Source organism: Anopheles arabiensis, chromosome 3 (genome assembly GCF_016920715.1).
Source record: "Anopheles arabiensis isolate DONGOLA chromosome 3, AaraD3, whole genome shotgun sequence".
Classification (NCBI taxonomy): Eukaryota; Metazoa; Arthropoda; class Insecta; order Diptera; family Culicidae; genus Anopheles; species Anopheles arabiensis.
In genome coordinates, this window is record NC_053518.1 from 47,750,361 (window position 1) to 47,777,948 (window position 27,588).

General features: G+C 42.0%; 2 protein-coding genes across 5 annotated transcripts in view; one reads left to right on the forward strand and one right to left on the reverse strand.

Moving 5' to 3' along the window:
• The first annotated feature begins 768 nt into the window (after positions 1–768).
• LOC120902999 lies at positions 769–10,227 on the forward strand. 2 transcript variants are annotated; one of them, XM_040312155.1, is made up of 4 exons: positions 769–861; positions 5,291–5,562; positions 8,270–8,403; positions 8,490–10,227. In XM_040312155.1, exons 2-4 carry the CDS (start codon positions 5,458–5,460, stop codon positions 8,605–8,607), a joined length of 357 nt encoding a protein of 118 aa, XP_040168089.1. In that variant the 5' UTR covers positions 769–861; positions 5,291–5,457; the 3' UTR covers positions 8,608–10,227. The 2 variants fall into 2 exon arrangements, with proteins under 2 accessions (XP_040168089.1, XP_040168090.1); XM_040312156.1 differs by having other exon boundaries at positions 803–1,085.
• Positions 10,228–17,266: 7,039 nt separating this feature from the next.
• Positions 17,267–27,588, reverse strand: part of LOC120900750 (homeobox protein 5) — a 51,106-nt gene continuing 40,784 nt past the window's right edge. For all 3 annotated transcript variants that reach the window (XM_040308175.1, XM_040308176.1, XM_040308174.1), the window contains exon 8: positions 17,267–19,094. In XM_040308175.1, the coding sequence (XP_040164109.1) occupies positions 18,828–19,094 (267 nt within the window). In that variant the 3' untranslated portion in view covers positions 17,267–18,827. The remainder of the gene's footprint in view (positions 19,095–27,588) is intronic.

The window sequence follows — 27,588 nt, forward strand, 5'->3', positions numbered from 1 at the left end:
GGAAAAGGTTATAAATCATTTGTAATCGGTTCGGTTGTATCCCGATTTCCCTCAAGTATGATTTGATGAGCAGGCAGGTAAAAGTTGTTTGTCCTCCTACGGTAGCGTCAATAGAAACGCAACAGATATAAATATTTTATTCAATCAACAAAGTAACGCGTTTCCCAAGAAATAGGTTACATTGTTGGAAAATTAGTCGCAAACAAGTGCATTCATTTAAACATTTGTTATATCTGTGCCAGTTTCAAAACGGTGCATGCACCGTGTTAGGAAAACGATATATTCATCGTTCGGTGCCAGCCCGGCCTGCTCGCCACTTGCTTGCTCATTCTCGTGCGGGGACAATATTGTTGCATTCACTTGTTGATAGGTGGTGTACGCCCGGTAGGCAAAAGCAGGCAAAACGACTCATCGTCACGATCCCCGTTTCATCGTCTATCCCCGCTTTATCGTCACAAGAAGGAGGCAAGCTTGCGAAAAAGGAGCTTTTCGCGCGCGTCACTGAGAAGCGTGCGATCGTAGTATACTGGTGTGCGAATTTTCCTCCTCCCCACAGTCACCGCCTGCTGGAGCGACAGAGAAGCACGATGTGAGAGGGCAGATGTCGTCGAAGAAAAACGCAACGCAGAAAAGGAAGGAAGCGAACGCACGCACTAGTCGCAAACTGGTGTGATAGAGACGGCGCCACACAAATCGAGCAAAAATGCCATCCGTGGAGCCATGCGTGCAACGGTTCTGCGCCCTCGACATGGCATATTCGGTTTGTATAAATATTGTAACGGTCGCTTCCGGATCGCTCATACCGTAGCAGACTCACTTTTGGAGCGCAACAGTTGACGCAAGAATACGCCGACACGTGCTGTAAGTAGCGACAGCCCAAGTGATCTAACTTCTCTCTAACTACTAACCTGTGTCTGTGTGTGTTTGTGTGTGTGTGTGATTGTATCCGTTTTGGTACATGTAGTGTAGATTGCTCATTGGTCCGTAGTGTGTGCTTGTGGTGCTGTGTAATGTGTGTGTGTGTGTTTGTGTGTGTGAACACATCTAAATCGAACAATTGTCTCTAGGTTGTAGCGAGATTTCATGTGAGTAGAGCATACATCACACGATGATGAAGTTCGTTAGCTTGGGTAGCTGTTACATTAAGCCATTATAATGTTCTCCTGCCGCTTCTAATGGATAACTGTTGCCCGAGTGGTATGTTTCAGTTTCAGTTCAGCTCTGGGCTTTCCTTTCATGGTTTGCGACCATGCCCTTCTTTACTGCACGGTACGAAGAATAGTAGGACGAGCAGTTCGGCCCAAACGTACATAAAATGCATTCCAACCGACCGCATCAAACAAAGAAACAATGAAACTGTATTAGCGATATATGTATTTGGCTGATAGGTCAAGTGCACTAGTCAAAAGGGGTTTTAGTTGATTGATTTATGGAATGTATGTGTGAATCGTAAATTCCATTACGAGCCGTTTTATGCGTTTTTGGTCGCTTTTACGACCTTGAGATGCGAGCAAAAGCGTGTCATGTAGAGACTAATTAACAACGTACAGTGTTACCTACTTTTGCAAATATGTTTCTGAACCAAACACGCAAACAAACAGTTGTAAACAATTAAATCAGCCTTCCAGACATTGCTACAATTATATTGTATATGTCTATTGCTATATAAAAAATAGGTAACTAATAAGCCAGACATTTTTTATTGTATTTCAGTAAGGTTTTAAAAATAATTATTGAATATCTAAAAAAACATCAATTGATGTATTTGCAGTCTAATTTTTTTGTTTAAATTTATTAAATTAAAATTGATACATTTTTTTTAATAGCTTAATAAGGACTTCCACGACATCCTCTCATTGTTCATTTTGTTTGTTCATTTACTATTTGCGTTGGTTTGTTTAATACGAAATATGTTTCAAGTACTCAATCCAATTTTTTAGATTCAATCTAAGCAAATTCTTTATTATTCAATCACAATCTTCAAATTAGGTAAGATATATGTTTGATGCCTTATTTCACAATGGATGAGAAAATATCTCAATGTCTTTACAATACAAAAAAATACATAAAAGAAAGATTATCTGTTTTACATAAAATCGCATAAATTTATATGTATTGAAATATAACGCTAAAGTGATCTAAAGACATCTTCAACTTATCATTACAATAAAATGCAAATTACTTAAAATTTCTAATTCATTTAATTGAGGCTATAATTAATTTCCAAACCAAACTTGTGGAATAAGCACATGTTATATGTAAAGATTACTGTTATTATTATAAAATTATTTGTTACGAGCTATATTATTATTATTTATTTTAAGTTATTGCTACCATTATTAACAATTTTATTTTTTGCTTGAACTTTGCTACCAAACAATGCAGACTGTCTAACAGCCTATCGTATAAATTGCATTAGTTTTCGTTTCCTTGCAATACACCATAGTCCCCTTTCATACATACCCCATCACAAAGTATTTAAAAGCTTCTTTAAAACTGCCTCTATTCGCTTCCCCGTGCTACCGATATATCCGATATGAAGCTTCACCAGCTCATATGATATGCAAATGTTGTAAAAACTGTCATGCAAGGAAGGGAAAACTGAGCACATTAAAATATCATGTGTCAAGGAAAGTAAAATATTAACCTGGGACATGTTGTCCTTCCTCGTTCTGTAGAACGTTTCACTATAGTCCGACCGACTATTCAACAACCAGCAACCAGGAGACGGTAGCAATATTTTCCTGACCGTCCTTTTTTCTCCCCTCCTCGGTGTGTATCGCATTCCGAGAAGAAGAAAAAAAAAACAAAAGAAAAAAAACAACATAAGTTAACACTATTGTTTTGACACGTTTCGTGACAGACATTCTGTCTTATCCCCCGGGGGCGTAAGCAAAGGATGTTGGGATGCAGAAAAAGGTCCTTTTTAATTGCCTTCAAATACTCACCATTTTCAATATCGTCATAGTTGATTGTGTGTTTTGTCAGGTTTAGTAATACGTGTAGCATGATTTACTGCCATCATTTTCCTCGTTGTTGTTGTCGGTTCTATCTTTTCAATTGATTCTTTCGCTGCCGGAAAGTTCACCTCTCGTAAAACCTTCGTCAATCACGCTGACAGCTATCAACAGGTTCAAAATCGTTGACAAAAAAAACGGGTCGGCCTATTGTCCTTTTCATAGATCTTGTTTTTTTTTTATTGTGAAAATTCCCATAGAAGCGGTCCAAAATGACGTCAACTAGTGAATGCGGTATCGTGCCAGCAAAGGAACTAAAACAATATTTATTGAACGTACATATGTGGCATTTTTTTCAAATCATCAGCTCAGCAGGATTGATTTAAATGCCAGCTAAACAACGAACTATGCAAAATGTCGTTCCCTTTGCTGTGTCCCACCCTGTGTAGACGTTCTAACTTGTGGAAAGCAACTCCAACTTTCTTCATTAACCAGTAATTGCTTGAGCAAATTGTATACCTTGTGGGAAGCTAAAGAATTGCTTCCTATTTTGAGGCGATATCTGGCTGCTACTGCTGTTGATTAAACGCAACGTGACACACAGACACAGAACACGCTCGGTACGGGCAGCGTTTGGGAATAATTAGCCACACATCGTTTGGCAATGGAGATAATTACATCGTTCAAATTACCACAAAAATGACACTCGTCACAACCGTCACATATCCTTGCTTGCCATCCACCACCAAAGGGGTAATCGTATTTTCAATGGGTTTTACATGATCCGAAACCACAAGATGAAGTGAAAAAGGGTGAAGTTTGTCCTTAATTTTACGCTCCGCCGAATTGGAAATGCCGTTGCTGCTTCCTACGGGTGCTCCAACTTAGCATACACATAGAAAATGAGGGGAAAAGCTGAACAAGAAACCAACGAAACCCTGACCAAGCACAACGCTTCTTTTATTGAAACGGCCACCCAATGGAGACGCATGGTGTTTCTAGCGATCCGTGATTAATGAGTGGCAATAGGGTCGGGATGACTTTTTCTAATTCCTGTTCCACATCCATGGCGAAGCGCGAAGGTGCGGAGAAGAAGGGAGCTGTAAAGTTAACATCCACTTTGCATTTTTGTAGTGCCAAAAGAAAGAAAAGTACACAACACAACACAGCTGAAACCACGTACAACGCTATGGTTTGCATGAAATTGATGCTGTAGCCGATACAATCGAACTGTCAATGGCAGCACCGTTAAGGTTGGTTCTGTAATCGACAGCAACCGGTACCAGCTGCAAATGCGCACAAAAAAAGAACGTTTTTTTACCTTCCCTTCGTTATGTACACTTTCCCTGTAGACTGTTACTGTAGATCTTGTGGCATTTTTAAAAAATGATAAAGCTGTTTCTTCTTGTCCGCACCATCCGTTAGGGACGCACACTAGTACAACTGTCCTTTCGCTAACCAAGCAGTATGTTGGACAGCTTGAAAAGTGGGCCGTGCGTGGGTTGCGAGTTAATTAGCCTACTAGGGAAGCTCTTTGGGCGTACTCACTCATCAGCTGACCGCCGGCTGTGGGACGTTTGTGTAATCATAGTACTGTTTTCGTTAGCCTAATGCCAGGTGCTGGGTCAAAGTGAGCTGAGAATGTCATTTGCATCGTCTACATGAGCGTCTGCTAAAAGCACATCCACACAAAGGTGCTGGGTGAGAAGCTTCACTGGGACGGCGACTGGGTGAGAAGCTAGTGGGGATGTTTAGAAGCGGTGTTACTTGCTTTTAAAAGGTTGCATAAACATAATAGAGCAGATTAGACTTTTATTCGGAAATGAAAGTAGAATTCCACTGTTAATATAGTTTATATGTGTATTTATTCATGTAATTATATATATAATAAATGAGTATTATATAGGAACTATCAGTAAAGCTGCGTAACAATTTAGTAGTATTACGCGGTTGAAATTTCATCTGTTCGTGTAAATTATTCTCACATTGTAATTATTTGTCACCAAACTTACCACTGTACGCTGAGGTTGCACCGCTGCATAATCCAACCAATTCTCAGCCCAGCTTACATCGGATAAATATTAATCTTCATGAAACTACTACATCATCAATCGACAGCCGCTGGCGGAATTTCAATTTACTGTATAATCTTAACCGGACCATAGATATCTCCTGCCACGTCCTACCCCCTCCTCCCTCTTTGCCCCTCTATGTAAAGCATCCACTTACCGTAGAATTAATTGTATTTTATTTTCATAACCATTCCCGTACCACCCGTTGTGCCTGCTTTACCTTTTTGAACTTTGCCGAGATTTCTTCCTTATCATTCACAGCACACAGCTAAGAAACAACACCGGCAGACGTGAAAGAGTGCCACTCTTTTGCAACAGGAACAGCATATCAGAAGAGGAAATAAGCCCAGACTGAGGCGCGGCTGCGAAAAGTGCACCGAATCTTTCCCGAAAGCAACAACCATCCTCTTCCCACCGACAGCATCCCCATGGCTGCCCCGGCGACACCTTCGCGACAGATACTGTTCGTCCTGGCGCTCTTGTTTGTCGTGAAGCTGGGCACCGGTCGACCGCAAAATGCAATCGATAATCAGGTAGGTGGCTTGTGGTTTGTGCTATAAGGGTACTCATCAGCCTGTTTCGGTACGGGGCAAGTACGCTTCGTCGTGGCCTGCCAGATAGGATCGACGATACTGACAAAGTGTGGCAGCAGTGCCGGTTTATTATTCTTCAATTTGTGCCAATTTATTGCTAGCACCGTCCCGTTGACCACTGTCAACATGATGCGAACAATGGAACAAGCGACCCTCCTCCTTTTTTGAACGTTTCCATACTATTGTTTTTCTTGTCAATTTGTACCTTTTTCAAGCATCCGTGTGAAATAGTTTACATTCTATTTTCTGCTCCCAGCTATGGCGCAGAGTGGCGAGTGAGTAGGATACGAATATTGATAAATGCATTGCTGTACTAATAGCCGTAGTGGCGGGAAAACCAGGACACTACAACGGCAAAGACTGAAAAGAGCACAAGTCACCCGGCAGGCAAGGTTCGCGTTTGTGTTGAAAAGTTCGCACTTCATTCGCATCATCTCGCCGACGGAGGCAGCGTACGGTAGCGGTTCGCTTGTCACCATAAATTCTGAGCACATAAACAAGCAATCAGTATGGAAAGGAGGCGGAAATTGACGACAAGTGGTTGGCCACAGAGCTGCCTAAACGAACAAACGGAACGGAAGCGGCTAGCTTCCTGGGTCGTCGTCGTCGGCTTCCCGGCTTGAACGGCTCACCTTATGCGGTGAGCATTGCTCAAACGCCCCTTATGGTCCTTATGGTGCTCGGAAAGCCGGAGATGCTCCGTTCCATACGTAATCGTTTCGTTTCGATGAGATGAGATTTATCGTGTTAGCAGCTCCATGTCATACGTTTATGATCCTTCTGCTTCGAAGGGAACGCAGGCACCCTTTGGTGATTCCTGTAACGTGCAACGTGTAACGTGTGATTCTTATTCCGGTGACGCGGGAGGCTGCATGGGAATTCTCCTGCCAAATGCCCGTGACTTGTCGTTGTTTGTCGACTTGGCGACTCACTTTGCTAGTCAACAGGTGTTTTCGTTACAACGTAGTACGTACGCTAGTGGCAGGAAGGGCAAATCTTTAAAGGCTGGGTGATATTTAACGTGACACGTTGACTAATTGATGTTGGTATGTTTTTAGTAGTATAATTTCACTTGAAGCTTACAAGGAAAGATTTACGAATAAAAATGCATCATCCTTTTCATTCCTAATTGATGGAATTAACTTGATATTAATTATAGCACTTTTTGTTTCATTCATGTTTCATTCAATTGTGTTCACACATATTAGTATTTGAATCGTGAACTTCATCAATTCATTCATGTATTTAATTACTCATCTCCTGTTTAATTTGTCTGTATTTTATCATGTGTTATACTTATTGATTGATTTCCTGAAAGGTGAAAGGTGTTTTCATTAATTTTCTGAAAGGACAACTATTTACCGGTTCAATAATTTTGTCTTAAGCGTTTTAGTATTTGATAAGGTTTACATTATTTTTCAAATAAATATAATTGTAAACCTTTTTTTAAATATTTTAACAATTTTAATCTTTTTAAATTCAATATGTTGATATTCTTGATCGGGTAAACGTACCTATAGTGGTGGTAGTACCAATAGTGGTGGTATTGCATTGAAATGGGTTCCATACGATAATTTAAAAATAAGTAAATTATTTATGTTTATGTATAGTGTGAAATGTTATCTGGTCTTTCACAAAGGATTTAAAAGTTAAATAGGCCATTCCGTTACCTAATGACCGAAAAATCTATTTTTTTGTGAAAGGTATCAAAAATTTTCCAAAATTCTTTGGATTTCATAATGAAACTCATATATTTGTTAACGTTCTAAATCACCACATAACAACGAAATTATTATTTTTTAACATAACTGTTATTAAATGCTATTGTTCTACTAAAATTCATTGCCTTTTGACTATATTTATGCATTTTTAAGTGTTTTTTTTATCATAGTGCCATTATAGGCACACAAACAAGACATGTTCCTATAATGGTTATTGTCATTAAATCAGTAAAAATAGGACATTAAAGATTTTTTTCCATGATTTTTTGACATGTAGTAATTTTTTCACTAAAATAAGCAACAGCAACACTCTTCCGGGTGTGGGTTGACGACAGATGTTGAACAGTAGTTTGGTCAATATTTTTATAATCCAAATTTATGGATATTTTATGATCAAGTTACGCAAGAAATCATTATTATGGCAGTCATCCTTGCTATTCATACGAAAAGAGCTTCGAAACTAAGTTTCATTGATGCTATACATTGTTTTTGAGGTACCTTTGTAAATGGTAAAAATGATTGTGAATGCAAAAATAAAACAAATCCCAACTGCTATGTGTTAAAATATTCCTAAATTCATAAATATTCATAAGTGTTAAAATAACATAAATTCATAAATAAAGAATGCGATTTTCTTTAATACGAAAATTTAAGTTAGCAAATTAAGCTGTTCGAAGGTGCTATGACACGTCTCAAACGACTTCTTGCCTGGTCTATACCTACTCACTAACTTGAAACAAAACACCCGAAACGAGCGGCAAGTCTAGCCAATGAAGGTGAAAGTAAATGTGAAACATGACACCACCTCATCCTCATCCTCATTTGCCACGTGCAAACATTCCTTGGTTACAACCCGGAGCAAATGAAATATTCACCATTGTGCTGCCTATTGTTTCTAAACCATGTCTGCATTTGGTCGTTTGCAGGATATGCCCGAGATAAATCCGAACGAGCTGCGAAAACTCTACACAAACTACAACTCTTACGTATCGAACCAGCTGGACAACTATGGGCTGGATCCGTTACAGCTGCAGCTGTTGGCGCAGTACGCTCAGAGCAAGTAAGTACGCTCGCCCACCTTCCGGCAGGTACCGGTTGCAAACGATTAGCAAATAAATCCTTCTACCTTCTTGTCCCCTTGTCCAGTGCCATCAGCGGCGGCGGTGGTGGTGGCTGGGATCAGCTCTACCGGGCACCAGAAATGAAGCGCCAAATTCGATACCGTCAGTGTTACTTCAATCCCATCTCCTGCTTCAAGAAGTAAGGGCCCCATCGTCGTCGTCTCATTGCCCCCATCGTATACCGCCACCTGCAGAAACCATGTCCTCGAGGGAGAAGGGGGTGCCCGGCACACAGCAGCGGAGCAAGAGTCACGCCGGTCACGTTCCTCCCAGTTCCTTTCAATCTTCCATCCCCCGTAGTGTAGTAGTGTAAGCTCCTGTTCGGCCTTCGCCAGCATCTCTATCCCGTCGCGTTTTGCCGTGCAACACAAGTAAAAAGTGAATTCTTACAGGGGAGGGGGGAAAGACTGTCCCCAAAGAAGGTAGCGCAGGCAGGTTGGAGAGAGAGAGGCGGTTAGGAAGGCGTAAGATAACGTTTCGTAATGTTTGTTGATTTTCGAAATGGAACGAAACAAAAATATACACAAAAAAGGAATAAAACCATGAATCATACACGCAAAAAGACAAGCAAAAACCCAAAAAAAAACAAAACACAAAAAACTAAAACCAAAACCACGTACACAAGACACCTCGTGTCTTCGAGATCTTCTCCGGCATCGGTTGCTGCTAATCTATTTGATGTGACAGGGATGTTTGTAAATGTTTAAAGCCATATTTTATCCACGAAATACTAGCGCTCGTTAGTGAGAAGGGAGGCAAGGAATGGACATTTTAGAGAAGAAGATGTGAAACCAGCAAACGAAAGACTATTGTAGGAAAACAGAACAACCAGCAAAAAAACAAAAAAGAAGAAGGAATTATATGGCGAGTCTATTAGAACATACACTCTCTAGCAAATAAAACCAAAAAGCCCCTATTGCCGTTTTCTCTCTTTGCAGTGAAATTCACAATATATGTAACTATGTGTAAACTAATTCAGAAGGTTGAATGGTTGCGGCAGGAAAAGAATATAGATTTCAAACAAACAAACCAAAGGCACCACCAAAAACAATCCCCCAGCGCTCCCAGCATAAAGCAATGGGGTTTGTTGAGGTGGAAATTGTATCGCACACATTTAAAGCAATGTTATGTTTCTGTTATGTTTCAGCGTTTTTCCTACAGCATAGTACGGAAGCTAAATAGCTCACACACACATTTCACAACCACTTCTCAGCTATCAGGTTTCGTTACCGTAAGTGTCAGAGCTATGGAAGGAGTGTAGAAGGAAGCTATTTCGATATGCGTGTAGTGTGTGTTTGGTACATTTTTAGCAGAAAGACTGTACTCGTTTGACGGACGGACAAGACGGACAGTGCGTGCGGAAGTACCGCAATCTCAGAATGATTTGTGATGAATAAGGCGACGAGGCCATTTCTAATACGCAAATCAACTGCTAGCCGTCTTCGTCTTGCGCAGGACCTATCAGGAGAAACAGTTCAGAAATGTAAAGTATAGGCACAGGAAAAGATCGAGCTGTACTGCTGCTGTAACATCTTTATTCACACACCTCTTAGCAAAGTGTTGCAAAACACTGGCCACAATAGCTCTCACATAGACACCTCATAAACACACTCACACACTTCCAACGTTTCACCAACAAATGAAGCATTTAGATGCACACAATGTATTTATACATACGTACGTACACATATATTTATCGTAAATCTCAATAAACTAGAGCTGCTGTAAAAAGACGTAATAACGTATGTTTGGTACAGAAGACACTTGACTTTGGTGTTGGTTTTTCTTCTCCCCCCATTCCTTCCATTTGCTCATTCCCTGTACCCCTTTCAGGTGCGTTAATTCAATCATCACAAAAGCGGAAAAGCACAAATGTGTTTACTCACTCACTCACAGAACGGCAGCAACAAATGAGGACGGGTTGGTTTTGAAATTTGATTTCATGTCGGCAGCACACGAATCAACGTGAGCAACGTGTCTTGTAGGCGCATGATTCCAGTAGTCTCGCAGGTGCCAAACAGGGGGGAAAGGAAGTGATAGCAAAAAGAAATACAGATTAAGCTTGCATAATTTATTCCATACTGTTTGGACTGTCGTCACGCTACTCTTCTTTCATCAAAATATCATAAGGTTAAGTGAGGAAAGATATGAGGGAGCAGTGCTCCGGCTCCGGGAGTGTGATAAAAGTGTGTCGACTTACCTTTTTTTGTTTGCATGCCGGAAGGCCCAACTGCCTGCTGATCGTTTGCCGGTCAGATTCCTTACAGCTTTCCTCAAGATGAAAAGTTATGTTACTTAGGACATAACCGTTCACCAGTCCATGCAAAGCAAGTCTTTCATCGTAAGTGTGATGCTGCTGTGTGAGCGAAGACTCAAAGGCGATAAAGGACGATGTCACGAAGGCGGGTGTCCATCCGTTTCGGTTACCCATCACCAATACTGCGAAAGTGATCCAACTTTGGCACGTGTTGCTTTCGGCTCGTCGCTATTGCACTCTTCTCGACAATGTTAACAAAGCGGCGCATGGTTGTGCACGAGTCGAGGATGGTACGGAGGATGTTAATACATATATAGGTTTTGTTGGCGCTCGCACCGAGGCTTTTTTGCACCGGCCGTCTAGGAAGGTGTCAATATTTGCATTTGCCCTCGTTACTTTAAAATGCCAACGAAGTATTGAAACATTCCAGTTACGAGCGAGCACACTTTTTATTTTCATTTCTACACGTACTGGGCCGTGTACGTGCAGACCCTTGACATCCAAACTAATCTTTAATCCGCGAGAGCTGGCTGCGATTTCGAACAGACTACTCATTGTCCTAACATAAAATAAATTTGTGTTAGTGTTGATTTTATTTTCCACAATGTTCCGTTATCAATCGTTAAGCCATTTATGAAAGCTATGCTTTACCGTTGCTTTCTTCTGTTTGGCGTCCTGCATGGAAATGCCGGCTTATGCAGGCATTCAAGGCATATTTAGTACCACGCACCAGGAGAGTCGGCCCTTGCTACGGGAGGAAAGTCCAGGCTAGGCTTGAACCCATGACCCATGAGGCATGTATTTATTGAGTTTGTTCATCAGACATAGAAAAAATCTTAAAGAACTAACCGTGCTTACAAGCTACGCGACGTTACATTTAGTTTAATTAACGAATACACAAACATTCACGGAACGCAGATTGAGACATACTAAATTCATACAGATTGTTAACTTGACTGAAGGCGGAAAGCATCATGTTTGTCGGATCTGACTGACCAAAAGTGGTACGATAATGTGACATGCGAATTATTTTATTTTGCCTGAGAGTCTTAGACGGAGCAGAGAAGTGTATAGTATTGAGTAGGTTGGACGCATTAATTTCGCCACAAATCAAACCTGCCACAAAGAGACGTTGGGCGATCGCACGTCTAGTTGAGAATGGTTCCAAACCTAACAGTAGAAGGCATCTACTGGCGTAATTTGGACGTACGTCACCATGTCTCTATGGAAGGAACCTTATTGCATAACACGTTGCTTTCCTTTGAATTGCCTCAATATGCTGAATGCAAGACTGAGCTGAAGTCCAACTCCAAGCAATACTAGCTTATTCTAAACCTGATTGGACTATTGAACAGAAAAACCTTATAATGGTAGTCTCTTCTTCTTCTTCTTTGGCACAACAAACGTAGTCGGTCAAGGCCTGACTGTACCACAAGTCGGATTAATTTTCAGTGACTTATTTATTAGGATGAATCATCGGGCCTCCGCAGGTCTACACAAATAGCTTAACTAATACTTATACCTATAAACTACCAGAATGGAAACGCTGACGAAGACAATCTTTGAACACTGACGTAGACATATTAAAATCAAACATGTCACTCACAACATTTAACTCACGACACATAAGCTGCAGAGGGTTGCTTTGTCCGTAACTGGTCCTCGTTCGCTCTGGGCAAAAGTAAAAATTAGTTCTAACTATTCTATATGGTGCAAAAAAAATTCAGCAAGGAGCGCAGGGGAATCTATATCACCTTTTAACTGTCGAAATGCAAATACACGCTGACATTTAGCGACTCCAAACCAAGCAACAGGCACCGTTGGTTGTAAGGAGGTTGGACTCCGTTACTTCAAGGAAGGAGTCGTAAAGCGTACCTAGTACATTTTCGTTGAATACTTTTCAGGCGATTGATTGCGCGGACTGCTAAGGGGCACTATACTACTCAACAATATTGCAGTTATTCTAACTGCATTCAACATATATTCTAAGAGGGACCGAACGATAGCGCAATATACGACTTTTAGGCACATTGTCATGAAATTCTTTACACATTTTCACTATAAGTCCTAATGCCTGGTTATCCCTGGACATAACACTTTCAAGATGTTCATGAAATTTGAGCTTACAATCTGGCAGGACACCAAGATCTCGTGTGCAGGTAGTCCGCGTTAGCGAGGTATTAAAGATAAAATAATTGTGTCTGATGGGGTGACATGCTCTAGTGAATGATATAGTCTGGCATTTAACTGGACACAGCTTTAATCAGTTACGGTTACACCAACCTCCGAATAAGTCGAGCATTTCTTGTAGGCGCTGACAGTCACTTGTGTCTTTGACCACAGTAAAAATCTTCAGATCATCGGCATACAGGGTTTTCGAGGATTATATAGACATGTTCAGCGAGTTGTAGATTCGTTCAGGCATATAATAGACTCTTTCAGCGAGATATAGAATTGTTCGGAAGTAGGCGTAGACATGTTCGGTTATACTGTAGAGCTGTCACTTTCGTACCCCTTGGACTACATTTTTCGAAAAAATAAGCTTTTTTCAACTAATTGATGTATTAAACAGCTTGGGGAATGATAATTAGCTACTTTTAGGACTTTTAAGAATGAAAAATTGAACCCTGCGGCACAGTGTGTAAACAAAACAAATGACAGCTCTACAGAATCGCTGAACATGTCTACGCCTACTTCCGAACAATTCTATATCTCGCTGAAAGAGTCTATTATATGCCTGAACGAATCTACAACTCGCTGAACATGTCTATATAATCCTCGAAAACCCTGTAAGCAAGATACGATCCCACCGGCAGTATATTTGACAGGTCATTTATGTAAATCAGGAATAGCAGAGGTCTAAGGTTGCTGCCCTGTCAGTGGCGGATCTAACGGTAGGCGGACTAGGCGGTCGCCTGGGGCCCCGCCGATTAAGGGGCCCCGTAGATCGCCATTCTATAGTATGCTGTATGGACAGAGTACTAGCGACAAGGGATGGGACAAGGGGCCCCCGGAAGGATGGACGTTGGGGCCCCGAGGCTGGCGAATCAATTTTAGAGCCTGTGACTGATGATCGTAGGGCCCCCCGACGGCGTTCAAACTCCCAACAGCCAGTTTAGTGCCGCTACAACGCCCGAACCCAACCCCCCCGCCCCCCCCCCCCCCCTAGGGGGGCCTGAACTCGTCTTACCGCCTAGGGCCCCCGATATCCTTAATCCGCCACTGTGCCCTGTGGAACCCCTGACGTGCTAGTAAACGTGTATGAGCATTGTGATTCGATTACCACTTGGTAGGTACGGTTCGAGAGATATGACTTCACCCAGGATTAAAACAAATCAGGAACACCCATTTTTTTAGTTTTACGAGTAATATTTCGTGAGAGATGCAGTCAAAGTCAGCTTGAAAGTCAATGTACACTGCGTCGACATGTGTTCCGCGATCCATATTCCGCAGGCAATAACTTACAAATTCCACAAGATTTGATGCCGAAGAACGTCGTTTTATGAAACCATTATTGAGTCCTACGAGTTGACGACTGTGCTACGAGACCTGTAATGCTAGTAGGGTCACGAAATTTCCCAACTACCCTGATAAGAGTCTCTAGCTTCCTATTGTCTCAATTGATAATGTTGTTCATATGCGACCTAAAGCTGAGCAGTATTCTTAAATCATTTACACAATCGGTACTTTGCATCACGTTATTGTTGATTTTATAGTTGAGTTTCGGACTTCAGGACCTCGAGGACGAAATAACCTGATATTAGCAACTGATAGTGAGAATAAGTTGCGATCACACCAGGAACTAAACATGTTTAGAGCTTGCCGCAGAGGTAGACCGTCATTTATGTGATGTTATTGAGTCACACGAGTTGATAACTGTACCACGGGACCGACGCGTTGATTTAAGTTTTCCAATTCAGTCCATATTCCAGATGATATATTTCATTCATCCTCGTGTATCTTCCAACGGTCTCGAGATGGTAATCCATGTTTAATTAGCCTAGCATAAGATGGCCGTATCCATCAATATACGCACGTTAAGGATCTAGCTGAGTGAAGCATTTTTTTCTTAATCTGAAAAACAATAATTTTTGCTTATATTTTTGGCTTGAATTTTCAGCTTTAGTTCTTGCCAAAAATGAAAATTTGAAAGCACAAGAAGATTGGCACTGTATTTTGTAAATTTTGAGTTCTGAGCCATCTCTGCTGAATACCATTTTAAAATAAAATGTATTGGTTCCAAATGAAATAATTTTTCGCCTAATCCTTTCTGGTTGCACAAAATGTATAACATTGTGTTAAAAAACAAGCATGCAGTATTATGAAACAGGTACAGGCGTCCCCCGAGTTACGACCCCCTCGAGTTACGACGATTTGCAGATACGACGATTTTGATTTTGACAGTTAAAAGTTGTCATTTGCAAGAAATTGATGTATTTTTTTAAATCTGGTTCGAATCTGGGCTGATAACCGTTATACATACATTTCCAAAAATTCCACAACTACCCTATCTTGAATATCTATATTGTGTACGGTTTTTAAAATATAATTATTACATTATCGAACATTATTTTAAATAAAATACACGATATCATAAATTCCAACTCTTCAACTTCGGTTATAAACTTTATATTCATAGATATTCGACATACGACTTTTTCGACTTACGCCTTGCTTTGTGACATTTTTTCGGTCCCAAATACAGTCGTATCTCGGGGGACACCTGTATGTCCATCAACAGATATAAATCGTTTGTTAGGGTCAGTGGCGGATCTAACGGTAGGCGGACTAGGCGGTCGCCTGGGGCCCCGCCGATTTAGGACTCGTAGATCGCCATTTTATAGTATGCCGTATGGACAGAGTACTAGCGACAAGGGCCCCCGGAAGGATGGACGTTGGGGCCCCGAAGCTGGCGAATCAATTGCACCCCCCCCCTCTCTCTCCCGTCAGTATAAATTTAAAATATTTATATTTATATAAAATATTATACAGAGACCGAGTATTCTTCCAAGTGTTACATGAAAACGCGCTCGGAGCGTTTGTTTGATGATGATTAATTTTATCAATAACATATTTCACTCAATATTTGAATAATGTCTTGTTTTTTTTATATATTGTTATGCATCTTGTTTTGAGTATTTATTTCCTTCAAAATGTGTTTGCTGTTATGTTTATCATCCTGATAATTGCCGTTGCAAGAATTTATCCTTAATTGATTCTATATTATGCTGTATATTATCCCAATCATGTGTATAATATTTTTCACAATTTAAATATAGTTTCCTAATATAGTATAGTTAGCTGTATATTATAGTTACCCTAATTGCCCCAGGCAATTTGTTTTTCATTTGTTGTTATGTTATTCATAATTATTCTTAGTTGCTTTCATTTTCTATTTTTCTATCAATTTAGCATTTTTTCCAGGAGGGGCATATATTTATATGTGTAATAATTTTGTATAAAAGATAATGAGTTTTATTTTAGTAGATGCTATTTAACTTACGTTTTATTTAATAATTACGCTTAAACTAAAAAAATATTAAAAGAAAATTTTGATTACATCATTTTCATTCCACTTAGTTGATTGTCTTCCTTTCCTTTTCCATACTTTCATGTTTCGAAATAAGAATATTAAGCTTCTACTAAACAATAGATATGTGATGAGTTTACTGTTAATTTAAGTGATGGTCGATAACTTTTATCTGATCGAATTATATACTATATATGGATATGTTTTCCGCCGGTGGATAATTTTCTCCACTGATCAAGGTCCATAAATTACTTATTAGATATATTCTATTTAATTAGAAAATACAAGTGTAGGTAATTTGACAAATTTGGCACCTTTTTGTTGTGTAGTACCTATTCCCAAACCAAGTATATACCGTACACAGTTGTTGTGCATAGATAAGAAGAAATTGCTCATTTTTTTATAATAGTCAAATTAGTACTATCAAACATCAAACAACATAAAAAAATTAAAATTATCATTACTTTTTATACGAAAATAAGGACATAATAATTTCACGTGCAAATTGAACCGTTGCGTATAAACGATGTTAACAAAGCCAATCTGCTATTGCACCGAATACCGAATCAAACCGTCAATTCAAACGTGAAACATTTCAACAGTACGAATGTGGTTTTTTGTTCAATTTTCATTATTTTGTCCAATTACACTGTGTGCAGCCTGTAGTGGGCCGTCTGCGTGAAGTTTCTGAAGGGATGGACTTAATTTAAAACGAACGTTATGGAAAGTTTATTTTTGCTTTGCACTTTGCTTAATGCAATACAATAGAAGGAACCACCCAAACAATTCAAACAATTCGCATAGTATTTTATTTAATTTTTTTTTTAAATATCTCCTTGGTGTAAACGACCTACATGATTGTAACGTTCACGCATTGTCATTTATCTTATGTTTACTAATTAATCACTTAATTCAAACAATGCATGAAACAGGAAAGAGAAATTTCTCACAGTTAACAATACCCCACAGTACACGCTGTGAAGAATTTGTCGATTAAAATGAGATACAACAAACGTTTAACTCGTTATTAATTTATTTCATTGTAATGTCTTTATTTTTTACACATATTCCGTTAGCATTCACCACCACATCCAGATGTGTTGGTTTCTGCCGGAAACGCGTTTGTATAACATTAACATTTTGTATGTTTTGTCTTTAAATACTGATATTGCTATCGTTAACATTTTAAATAATGTAACCGCTAACGTGTACGCTATCCATACGCCTTTGTTCTGCTCTCCCCTCCTGGGAGAAGATGGGATGAAATCTTACCCTTATCAGTAGGGATAGCAACGTGCAATGAAATCAATTGCCAGTGAAATCAATATCGTTAAGCTGCGTCACGTGTGTTTGTGTGTGTCAATAGGAATAGCTGCCTAGTTGCACTTGTAGTGGAATTTCGCAGAACATACAGGGTGTGCGCGCGATGGCGCGTATTGAGAAAGTTTAGTGCGCAACAATAACATACAACACAATTCTTTGTAACGTTTTCACACTTTTAGAGGGGCTATTTGGAAGATTTCTTGTTCGTAAAACGATTATCATCTCCTCGGACAGTGGGAAGAGATCTGAAAATAGCGCTGTCTTTTATATGTTGTTCGTTTGCTTCTACCTACTCCTCCTGCTCGTGCTATTAAACCAAGTTACAAAAGCTGTACGTTTGACTAATGCAACAAGCTGCGTTACGAGCTACAGTCCATAAACTAACTGAATAAATAACGACAAATTAACAACATTTGAGTCGCGCCGCACTGTGTGTTTCGTACCGTTCTTGCCTACTGTAGTAATCTTATCTAACTTTGCCTGGGCTCATATTAATTAGTTACACATTGCACCTAACGACAGACCATGGATAGGCCCCAACTAACGATCATTTCGTACGCCATTGTTTTCCACCTAAAGGATGAGTGTTTCCTATTTTCGTTTCTCGTTGTGTGAGTTTATGTTTGTTATGTTCTACCTTACTTGTGTACGATAGAGGCCCGATTATTTGATTCTAGTAGTATGAAAGACAAAAATTCGCACTGAAGTTTTATTGTTTTCTTTGGTAGAAGAATACACCAAACCATTGTTAATTACTGAGTCGTCGGTGTTCTAGAGTGAATGCATAATCGATCCATGGAGCAAACAGTGCTTGATATTATATTTCTCTGACAGGGATCGTCTTTAACTCGCTAGCAAAAATTCGAAAGGAAACACTCTTCCACTCGCTGTGGGAAAACAGAACACGCCTTTCCTAATTCTCATCGCTCGCTGGCATAAAGATGCCACATTTCAGCTGCCCCGAGCAGCTATGCAACACAGTAGCCCTCCCAGAAAGAGGATTGTCTTTTAGAGCTGTTTCATTAGTGTTAAAAGATAATGCAACTTAAACGTTAGTATTGTACATGTCCCGGCTTGTCGAATGGAAAATAAGCGGCCTGCACGCGGTGCCTTGTTCTAAGTAAGTACGTTCCAAAAAAACAAAACAAATCAAACAGCAAAAAAATGGATGGAAAACCCCGAATCGGGTGGCGCGTTATCCACGGAGCCACACGACAGCGCCAACCAAATTCCAGCCAACCACGAGCGCTCGATTAACCAATCGAACCGTCATTGCTCGGTGGCCGATTGGTGGGAGTTGTGTCGCCTTTGCTGCTACCGCTGCCACTACTGTTCGTGCGGGCCGGCGGCATTGAAGTGGGCACACTGCACAGTGCGCACGGACAGGGACCACCCAATTTTTTGGCCAACATGGAGCGTAGCTTCAGCGCCGGGCCCAGCTTCATGCCGAGTGAGTTTGTCAGGTGTTCCTCCGTTAGCAGCGGCAATCCCGCACCGTCGATGCTCTGGTCACGAAAGTTCTGCAAAAACATAAGGGGAAAGAGAAAACAAAACACAACATTAGTCATCGGTTCGACAGATTCCCGACCCGAATGTGGCCCGTGTATCGTATTGCAAAGGTCACGGGCTCGAAACTGTCGCAGATTGTATCGTGTAAATCGTGGCATATCAACTACACACTACATGGACTTCTTGTAACAGATATTACCAAGTGTTTTCGACCCGGTAGCTGACCCATATTATTTGTTGGCATTTTGAAGATTTTTTGTGTTTATAGGCAGTGTGTTATAGTGGTGTTTGCTGCTTTGGTACAAACTACAAACAGCTGCGAATTGCTGCGCCACATGCAACGGTTCGCGAGGCACCCTCGCCGACAGACAGACCGACGTAACGGAAGGGTGCTAGACCAACCGTCAGTCCTTCGGTTGCCGCTGCAGGGAAGAACTGCAACAAAACACAGAAACCAACAATCCTAATGATAGCGTTTCTGCTCAAATTGTGCTTCCTACCACCACCAGCACCACCAGTTTGCTCTACCATAGCGTGTATGTGGCAATAAAAAAACACACACACACACACATAAAACGGTCACAAATGGTACACAACAAAATCAGGGCAAGTTGCTGTTGTTGTTGATGATGCATAAGCAAATGCACCGACCACCACCGACCAATTGAGCAGTTTTTTTTGCTGGCGTTTCTTTCCTTATTTCTCTCCATGTTCTTGCCCTCTTGGGGCGAGCTTTTCGGAGGAAACGGACAGACATTCCGAGCAGGATACGACATCGGTGCCCGTTAGCTTACTATCCTGGCAATACGAGAGCATGGAAGCATGGAAGCTGGCCATGTGAAGATTATGCAGAAATGCAGTGCCCCCTTCTAATCGAGAATGATCCCGCAATGCCAGGGATTTGCTGCCGCACAAACGACCCAACCCTGACAAACGATTCAAACAACAAAAAAAGGTAGGCAGAATAAAACCGTAGGCACGCGCCTTCAGGCTGCCGACGTCACGATCCTACCATTATTATGCTTTTGTAATAACAGACCGCCATAGCATGAAACTGCTGCACGAGCTTCTTGCCTGGCGCGAAGAGGGCCTGGCCTGGTGGAATGGGTGGGTTCTAACGTCAAGGGATGTGATTTATAATTTTGTAATGGTTTTTTGATGGAATGATGGAACTATTTGGATGTTTGCACAAGAAACGATCTCGTTTGGTTTTCATTTTACAAGCGATGAAATGAACTTGAAAAGTAGTATAAAATATGGTACAAATATAAACAAACTACGCAGACAGAATATCATACATCGAGGTCCATACAGTGCCGTCAAAATACGCACATGCTTCTTCTTTTTTGTGTCTAATCTAGGAAGATGGCATGGGTGGCTCGTGTTCCGGTGCAATGCACGGATGCACTTTCTGCATGTTGTGCTCGTGCTGGTATTTAACGCTACGAACGCCTCAAGCGTTCAATGAGCGATTGAACCGAGGGACATGGCAATGGCTGGTAAGGGGGAAAGGAGCGTTCAGCATAAAAAAAAGATTATGGCACGTTGCCGGCCGGCGCCCAGTAACTACCGAAGCATCATCTTTAATCATTACCATCATCAGTTTGCAGTGGTTCGCACTGCGTTGCTGTGTTTGCTATTAAGCGGGGTGCAACTCTTTTCTTATGGCCCCTAGTCATGGGATTTGCACAATTGTCTGCCCAACGTTTAATGCCGTTCGTAAAATGTATGCTTTTGAATGGGAAATTGTTATCGAAACGACTCACAGTAGCAATTTTGTTGTTTGACGTTCAACAAATAGTAAATTTTCTAGCTTTATTGAGTAGCAGGCTCAATTAAACGTATGGATTATGAAAAGTATAGTTGAAAGATATACATGTGGAAATGTGATGTTAGCTGTTATTGGTATAATTTAGCGATAAATAATCGCCATTGATCTTTGAGTCCTTCATGGAATCGCCTGTTCTGTCAATAACAAAGTTATTACGAGATTTTCACGAGATTTTTCACGTATTACGAGACACTTTAAATGACTTTCAAAATATTGTAACTTCTGTAAAAGATTAATTTTAAGGTTTATTTGAAACTCTTACTCAGTGGCTATTTCGATTAAACAATATTTTTGAATATTACGGTAATCGAATGCACATCTTCTAAATGTTTAATACAAAATATCCTATCCGGAATATCATGGATTACTATCGCTTTGTATATTGTGTGATGTTTTCTCAACGAATTGTAAAATTCGAATTCACTCTGTGCTTAAAACAAGTAGCTTAAACTCTCCTTAACTATGACTCAATTTTAAAACACACCACATTCGTTCATAAATTCCACCTTGAATGTCATCTTTCATGCCATTGCTCAAAATCTAAACTAAACTTGCAAGCCTATAATTAATAATAACATAGTTGCTATGCAATGTTTGTGCGTGTGGATAGACAAGTCGTCAAGGTCCTTCCAGAACGCGTTATTCAGATTAGATGACTTACAAATTCCTAACCAAACGAATCAAGGCGGAAACGTGTCAACTATGACGAATGAACCGTTTGGCCCGAACCGAACCACCGACATGCACAAACCTCCCACCCAACAGGCAGGTGATTGCCGTGGCAAGCGCTCTCCCACCTGCAATTGATTATAGCTCGTGTGCGAGTTGTCTCACCGAATGGCAATGGGTTTCAGTTGCAGGCGCTTGCACCTCAAAACCGATGCCCGGTAATTAGCGCGTTCACCCTTTAGTCACTCCGGGCTTTTCGCTTGAGCTTGTGCGAAGGGCTAAACGGTTGGCTTCTCCGACGGCACTTCACCACCACCACCACTCTCTCGGGGGAAGGCACGTTCGGTGTAGGAAGGAATCAATCTTTCCACCAAACCGGGAAGAGGGAACAGCCGTTTCGGGCAGCAATGGGATCGAAATGTTAGCTATTCCGGCTGCTCCTTTTGCTCGGCTGACTTCGGCCGGTCGTTTCGATTTACTGCACACGGGGGAGTAAGTGTGCCCGCGCATTATCTGTATGCACATTAAGAAAATCCACTCAAGGAGCAAGAAGGAAACGAGTGCGCGTGTGCAAGTACGAACGCGAGTGCGGCGCGCGTGTGCGCTCGCACACACACGCCGACAACGGCAATTATGGTGCGGGTAGCATGCGCGTGCACTCGTGTACTGCATCGATGCACCAGATGCACCAGAAGGCTTCAGCCACCGAGCGCCACCGCTCATTGAGAATGAGTGATTGCTGCAGCCGAGTACCGTTCGCTAAGCTACCTGCCTGGCCTGGTGTCTTGGAGGGTTTTTTTTGCCTGGGGGCACCTGATACCTAGGACTAGGATGTGGTTCCGCCGTGCTCCGGAAAGAGACGCCCCATAAAAAATGGCCTTCTTCAACCGGCTCAATCAACCAGCTGGAAACAGATCAGCGAAACAGGGAAGGGCTAAGCGAACAAGAAGTAGAGAGCTTATCCCTCACCCACATCTTTGGAGGCGCATAATTTCAGCGAAAAGCAACTCCCACCAACTCTCCGCCGATGGCCCGCAATCGACAAGGGAGCTTGGCGTAAAACCACACTCAAACCCTGCTGACCAGGAGTCGGGCTGCGGCCCTGCAAAAACCGACAATTTGTGCAATTGAATGCTTACGGATTTACTCAATGAACTGAGCGCGCGCGCGCGCGCCCGTTTACCATCAAGCGCCAGCGTACTTTCGTTCATAAATCTTATCGAAGTCCGGACCCTTGATGGGCTACTGGCATCAGGATAGGTGGGCTGCTGCTGCTGCAAATTGCTATGCTCTGGTCCCATATTGTGGTGCCGATGGTGTTGGCCAACATATAAACAACGGTTTCTCTCCTGTGCGTGGCTTGCGGGTGGTTTTGGAAAGCCCGGCAGGGATAAGTTGCTGAGATGCAGATTCTAAAGATTAACGGCAGCCTTTAACTTCTAGTGATCAAGCCCTTCCGTTGGCCTGACCGTCAGCCGGTCAATTATCTTAATAATCATATTCAATCCAATTCAGAGTTTGTCTTGATGAAAGAAACGATCTTTTATGGGTTCTTTTTGAAATCATAGCTTGTTCTTTATGTTTGCAACAATTTTGTAAAATCCTTTAATCTTGTCTAGCACATAAACCTAACTTCTTCAATACCGGTCGCAGGCAATGAACTTTGACCATATATTAATTAATCATTTGTCTGCGTAAGCTATACAGAGAGTTTGCTTTGAGCGTGGCCATAGTCGTAGTCTAAAGCCTGGTGCAAAAAGGTATCTGAGCAGTACCATTGAGAACATTTCCATCGCTTGCATAGGAGCAATCAGGATTTTGATAGAGATCCCTTTCTTTTAGCTTCAATCATCTCTTCGTATACAGCACTTAATCACCACTACCAGCAATGTCTGGGCTCGCTCCTTAGTTAGTTACAATTTTGCCGCAAAATCATTCATTCTCCTTTTGTAGGTAGCAATAACGTTTTCGCTATAAAAAGCAATAAATCAATGCGGTTGTTATAAGGTTGCGTCTTAGTATGGGGCTCCCTGTGTGCCTTTCTCTTCTTCTCGTGCATGCGTACCATCGATGGGAAGCAGATCCATCACCGGAGATATTCAATCATGTTCTACCTCTTTAATACACTTTAAAGATTAAAATCTGATCGCAGGCGAAAAAGCATAACGTAAGATCAAATTTTCCTGTTCCGTTTATTAAAGAGTCGTGGAGTGAAGAACGTGACAAAGTCATAAGCTATTAGTCGGTACATAATTCTTTTATGAAAAAAAAACACCATGCGTATCACGCTAAAACACTGTAAAAGTGTTGAAATTTGTGCAATTAATCGATCCCATATCGAACAACATTGTACGAAAGTGTAACACGATACAAACCAGAGCGATGATAGGGAGCCGAGAGGAGGAAACTTGTGCTACAACTTACTCAACAATGTTACTGTATGTTCCCGAATAGCGATCGTTTGATCCGCTTTACCACCAACGAAACGCTCCATTAACCGCCCAACTTCTCTCCAACCTCCCGGCGGAGGAGAGAGCTGTGAAGGAAATTATTATGATTAAAACCTGTGCCATATACACATAAAAGAATATGCCCTGCTCGAATGCTGTGAAGTGCTGCTGTGGCACCTTTGATGGAAGCTTGCAAGGATCATTCGATCGTGCGTTGGTTTGCGGTGTGCAGTGGAAGATTAGTAGCTCGAGCAAGAGGCTATCCCATTGGAGATTAAGACCAACATGAACGCAAAGGAGTAAATCGATCCCTTTTAGAGGTTTTATAAAAATAACATTACCTCCCCCCGTTAAGCACAAAGAGACAATTTTCAGCGTTTCTGCCGGCCAACAAACCAGATTTTCTAAAAACCACACTAACTCACACCAGAAGCACCAGGATTGCATTCGGTGCAAAGTGCAATATATTTGCCTGCTCTCCAATCAAGCCGATCATCCCGCTTCGACTGCCCCCGTCCTTCCCGTCGTTAAGCCTCAGTACCTGCGGAGGTATTCGTACACTTTGTTTCACTGCAGACTTCCATCGGCGAGCGAATGGTACCAGTTAATAAAGGAAGAACGCGAGAACAAAGCTGCTCACGGCGCAACCGGCAAACAGCAGAAGATTGCACGCTCGAGGGCATATTTTAATTCTGCCCGGCACATATACGCAGGCACACATCCACCAAGTGACCGGTGTGTTGCTGGAGGTCGTAAAAGGTTAGGATCGAACGTCTAAATTGGTCGTAATCGAGATGTTTGTTGCGATTTGCTTTGGAGTGAAGTAGATTTTTTTATTTCTTTCTTTGCAAAGAGGGTTTGAGGACAAACATTTAATGTTTAAAATATTTATATGAAATTGTGGACTTTTTTGACTAAACGTTAAATGTAATAACATAAGATACTTTATCGATGAAAACCAATCTCTTTTTTACGGTTTAAAATGTAAAAGAATGCACATTTATTGTAGAGTTAAGTGCGCAATAAAAACTCAAAAGAGTTCGAATCATTGCAGTTCTTCTAACCAAGTATCTAATACGTCCAAGATTATCACACTACTGCTCTACTGGAAGGACCTTTAACGGCTTACAATATTTACCAAATGTACAAGCAAACACACAAAACACTCTTAAATACAACTACAGTAGAACGCGTTAAAGGTGTAAAACCAGCATGATATCGATATCACAGCACCGTCTCGGTGGCACAGCAGACACCGTTTCGAGCTGCTGCTGCTGCTGCTGCTCAGGAAGCATAATGCTGCAGTAATTCATCGGAAATTACAATCACCAGAGCGCATCCCACTGCACCGACGCGATGCATCTAACTCACTCGCGCATGTGCCCCCCACTCGCGCATGCTGCACCGGGCGGCAGCGAATCCCCGATCGTGCGGGAGACAGCAGTCTACACCGACGAACCAGCTCGAAAAGCGTTGCGTGCGCAAAGCGGCCGTGTTCGAGGCAACGAAAAGCGACGATTGCATCGGCCCCACAAACGGCGATAGAGGTGCAGCACGGGCGAAATAATTGATCCCCGCGGCTACTTGAATAAAATATTTGCTACACATTTGCCGTTCGCTTCGCATCGCCTTCGTTTGCAGCAGCAGGAGCATCATCAGCAGCGGCAGCAGCAACATCATCAGCCACCCCAGTTAGCCTCCCGGGTCCTGACCTCGAAGACCCCTGGCAAAGCTGCGGTGGTTTCGGGATTCCTGGAATATCTGCCAGCACAGCATCCCGACGAACAAAGCCCATACAAAATAAAGGCCACTGGATAGCCGTGCTTGATTAGATCCTTTTTTCTTCCCGGGCTCGGGCTCCGTTCTGACATGCCTCTAGCCACCTAACCGAACCCGTTGTGAAACGACATCGATTGAGAAGGGGGCGGGAGGGGGGAGATGCTGCCGAGCCCTTTTTTGTAGCGGGGCAGGTCTGGCGAGACCTTTGGCCCGGGGCATATCATGGCCGAACCAGTCGTCTTGGTCAGCGTCGTCGTCGTCGTCGCCGTCGTCGCCACTGCCATCATCAAGACCGTCACCCTCGTCAGGCCCCTTACACAGCAGCAGAACCCGACAGAGAATCGATAGAATTTTTAATGAACGTACCTCGAAATTCGGATTCGCTAATCCCGTGATTCTCCAAGATTGACGATCGACCTTGCAACAATCGGGGATCCTGGAATCCAACAAACATCATCGCACACAGGCAAGGGCAAAAAAAGCGCATTCATAACCCGATCGCACAGAACACGGTATCCGCTTGTCGTAAAATATCCTTTTCATACAATTAACCCAAACGCTGGCGCTCGGACGTAAACGTTAGAAAAACGACCGCGTTTGGGAGTTTAATTTTGCTCGGTTTTGTTGGAAACATAAAAATCCTTCGCTTAATTCTTTGAAGTCCTTCCCTTGCCCTATGTTAAACTTTACTGAGTTTTGTGGAAACATAAAAATCCTTCGCCTTATTCTCTGAAGTCCTTCCTTGCCCTATGTCTGGCATCACGAAATAAAACCAAATCTTACAAAAAAAACCCCTCACTGCACACTGCCAGCAGACTCACACCCAATCAAACAAAAGTCCAGAAGACTGGAATAATTTTATGCTAATAATATGTTACGAATGCTGCTCGGCGTTGTGGTGCCCGGAGGACATTCGTAAAATTCGAACTCATTCCCGAAGAACGCCGCAACGAGAGAAAAACGCAACGGCACAATCGCTACGGAAAGCTTCATCCAAACTTTGCCCGAATGGTGCTCCCCCAATCTCATTGCGACTGACGAACTGGAGCACCTTTTACTTTCGAGACAGAGGTCGCTGCAGTTGTGAATTGTGTTCATCCCCTTTTTTGTTTCTTTCCCTTCAATACCCATGCCCAATAAAATGAGAAAGTTAATCACAATCGACTCGGCAGCGAACGTTGTCGATGCGTAATGGAGAACAGATTTGTGCAAGCTCTAATATTGAACGATCTTGTGAACTGTGCATGTGCGATCTTCACTGGTGCCGCGATTTGGTCGCATTACTTCAGCATCGAATTTCAGCACAGCTGCTTAAGCTCTTAATTAGCTGCAGCGAAATGGAGTGATTCCCTGCTAAGAGTGCGTGCGTCAGACAATTCCTTTCCTTTCCTTGCAAAACACCACGCACAAATGAAACAGAAATACACCAAAGGAAGAAAGGATACAAATAAGCAGTTATGAAGCTTAGCTCCGCAATGATTGCATTTGCGATTGCACGGCTTCAGAGACGGTCCCCTTTCCTTTTTTTTCTTATTTTGCTGCGCCTTGTTGCTCGATTCCCTTCGTGCGCGTTTGTCCCACGGGGCGGCGGCCGGGCGACGGTCGGGTGAATTAAGATTTGCTTGTTTTGTGCATCGTTGCTGTTCGCAGCGTTCGCACTCTGTTCTGTTTCGCTACCTTTCGCTGCTTAATTAAGGTGAGAGTAAAACACTTGTTAACCTGTCGAAACGCATTTCGGTAATTAACTTCTCGTTCGCAGATGATGGAAAAGAATTA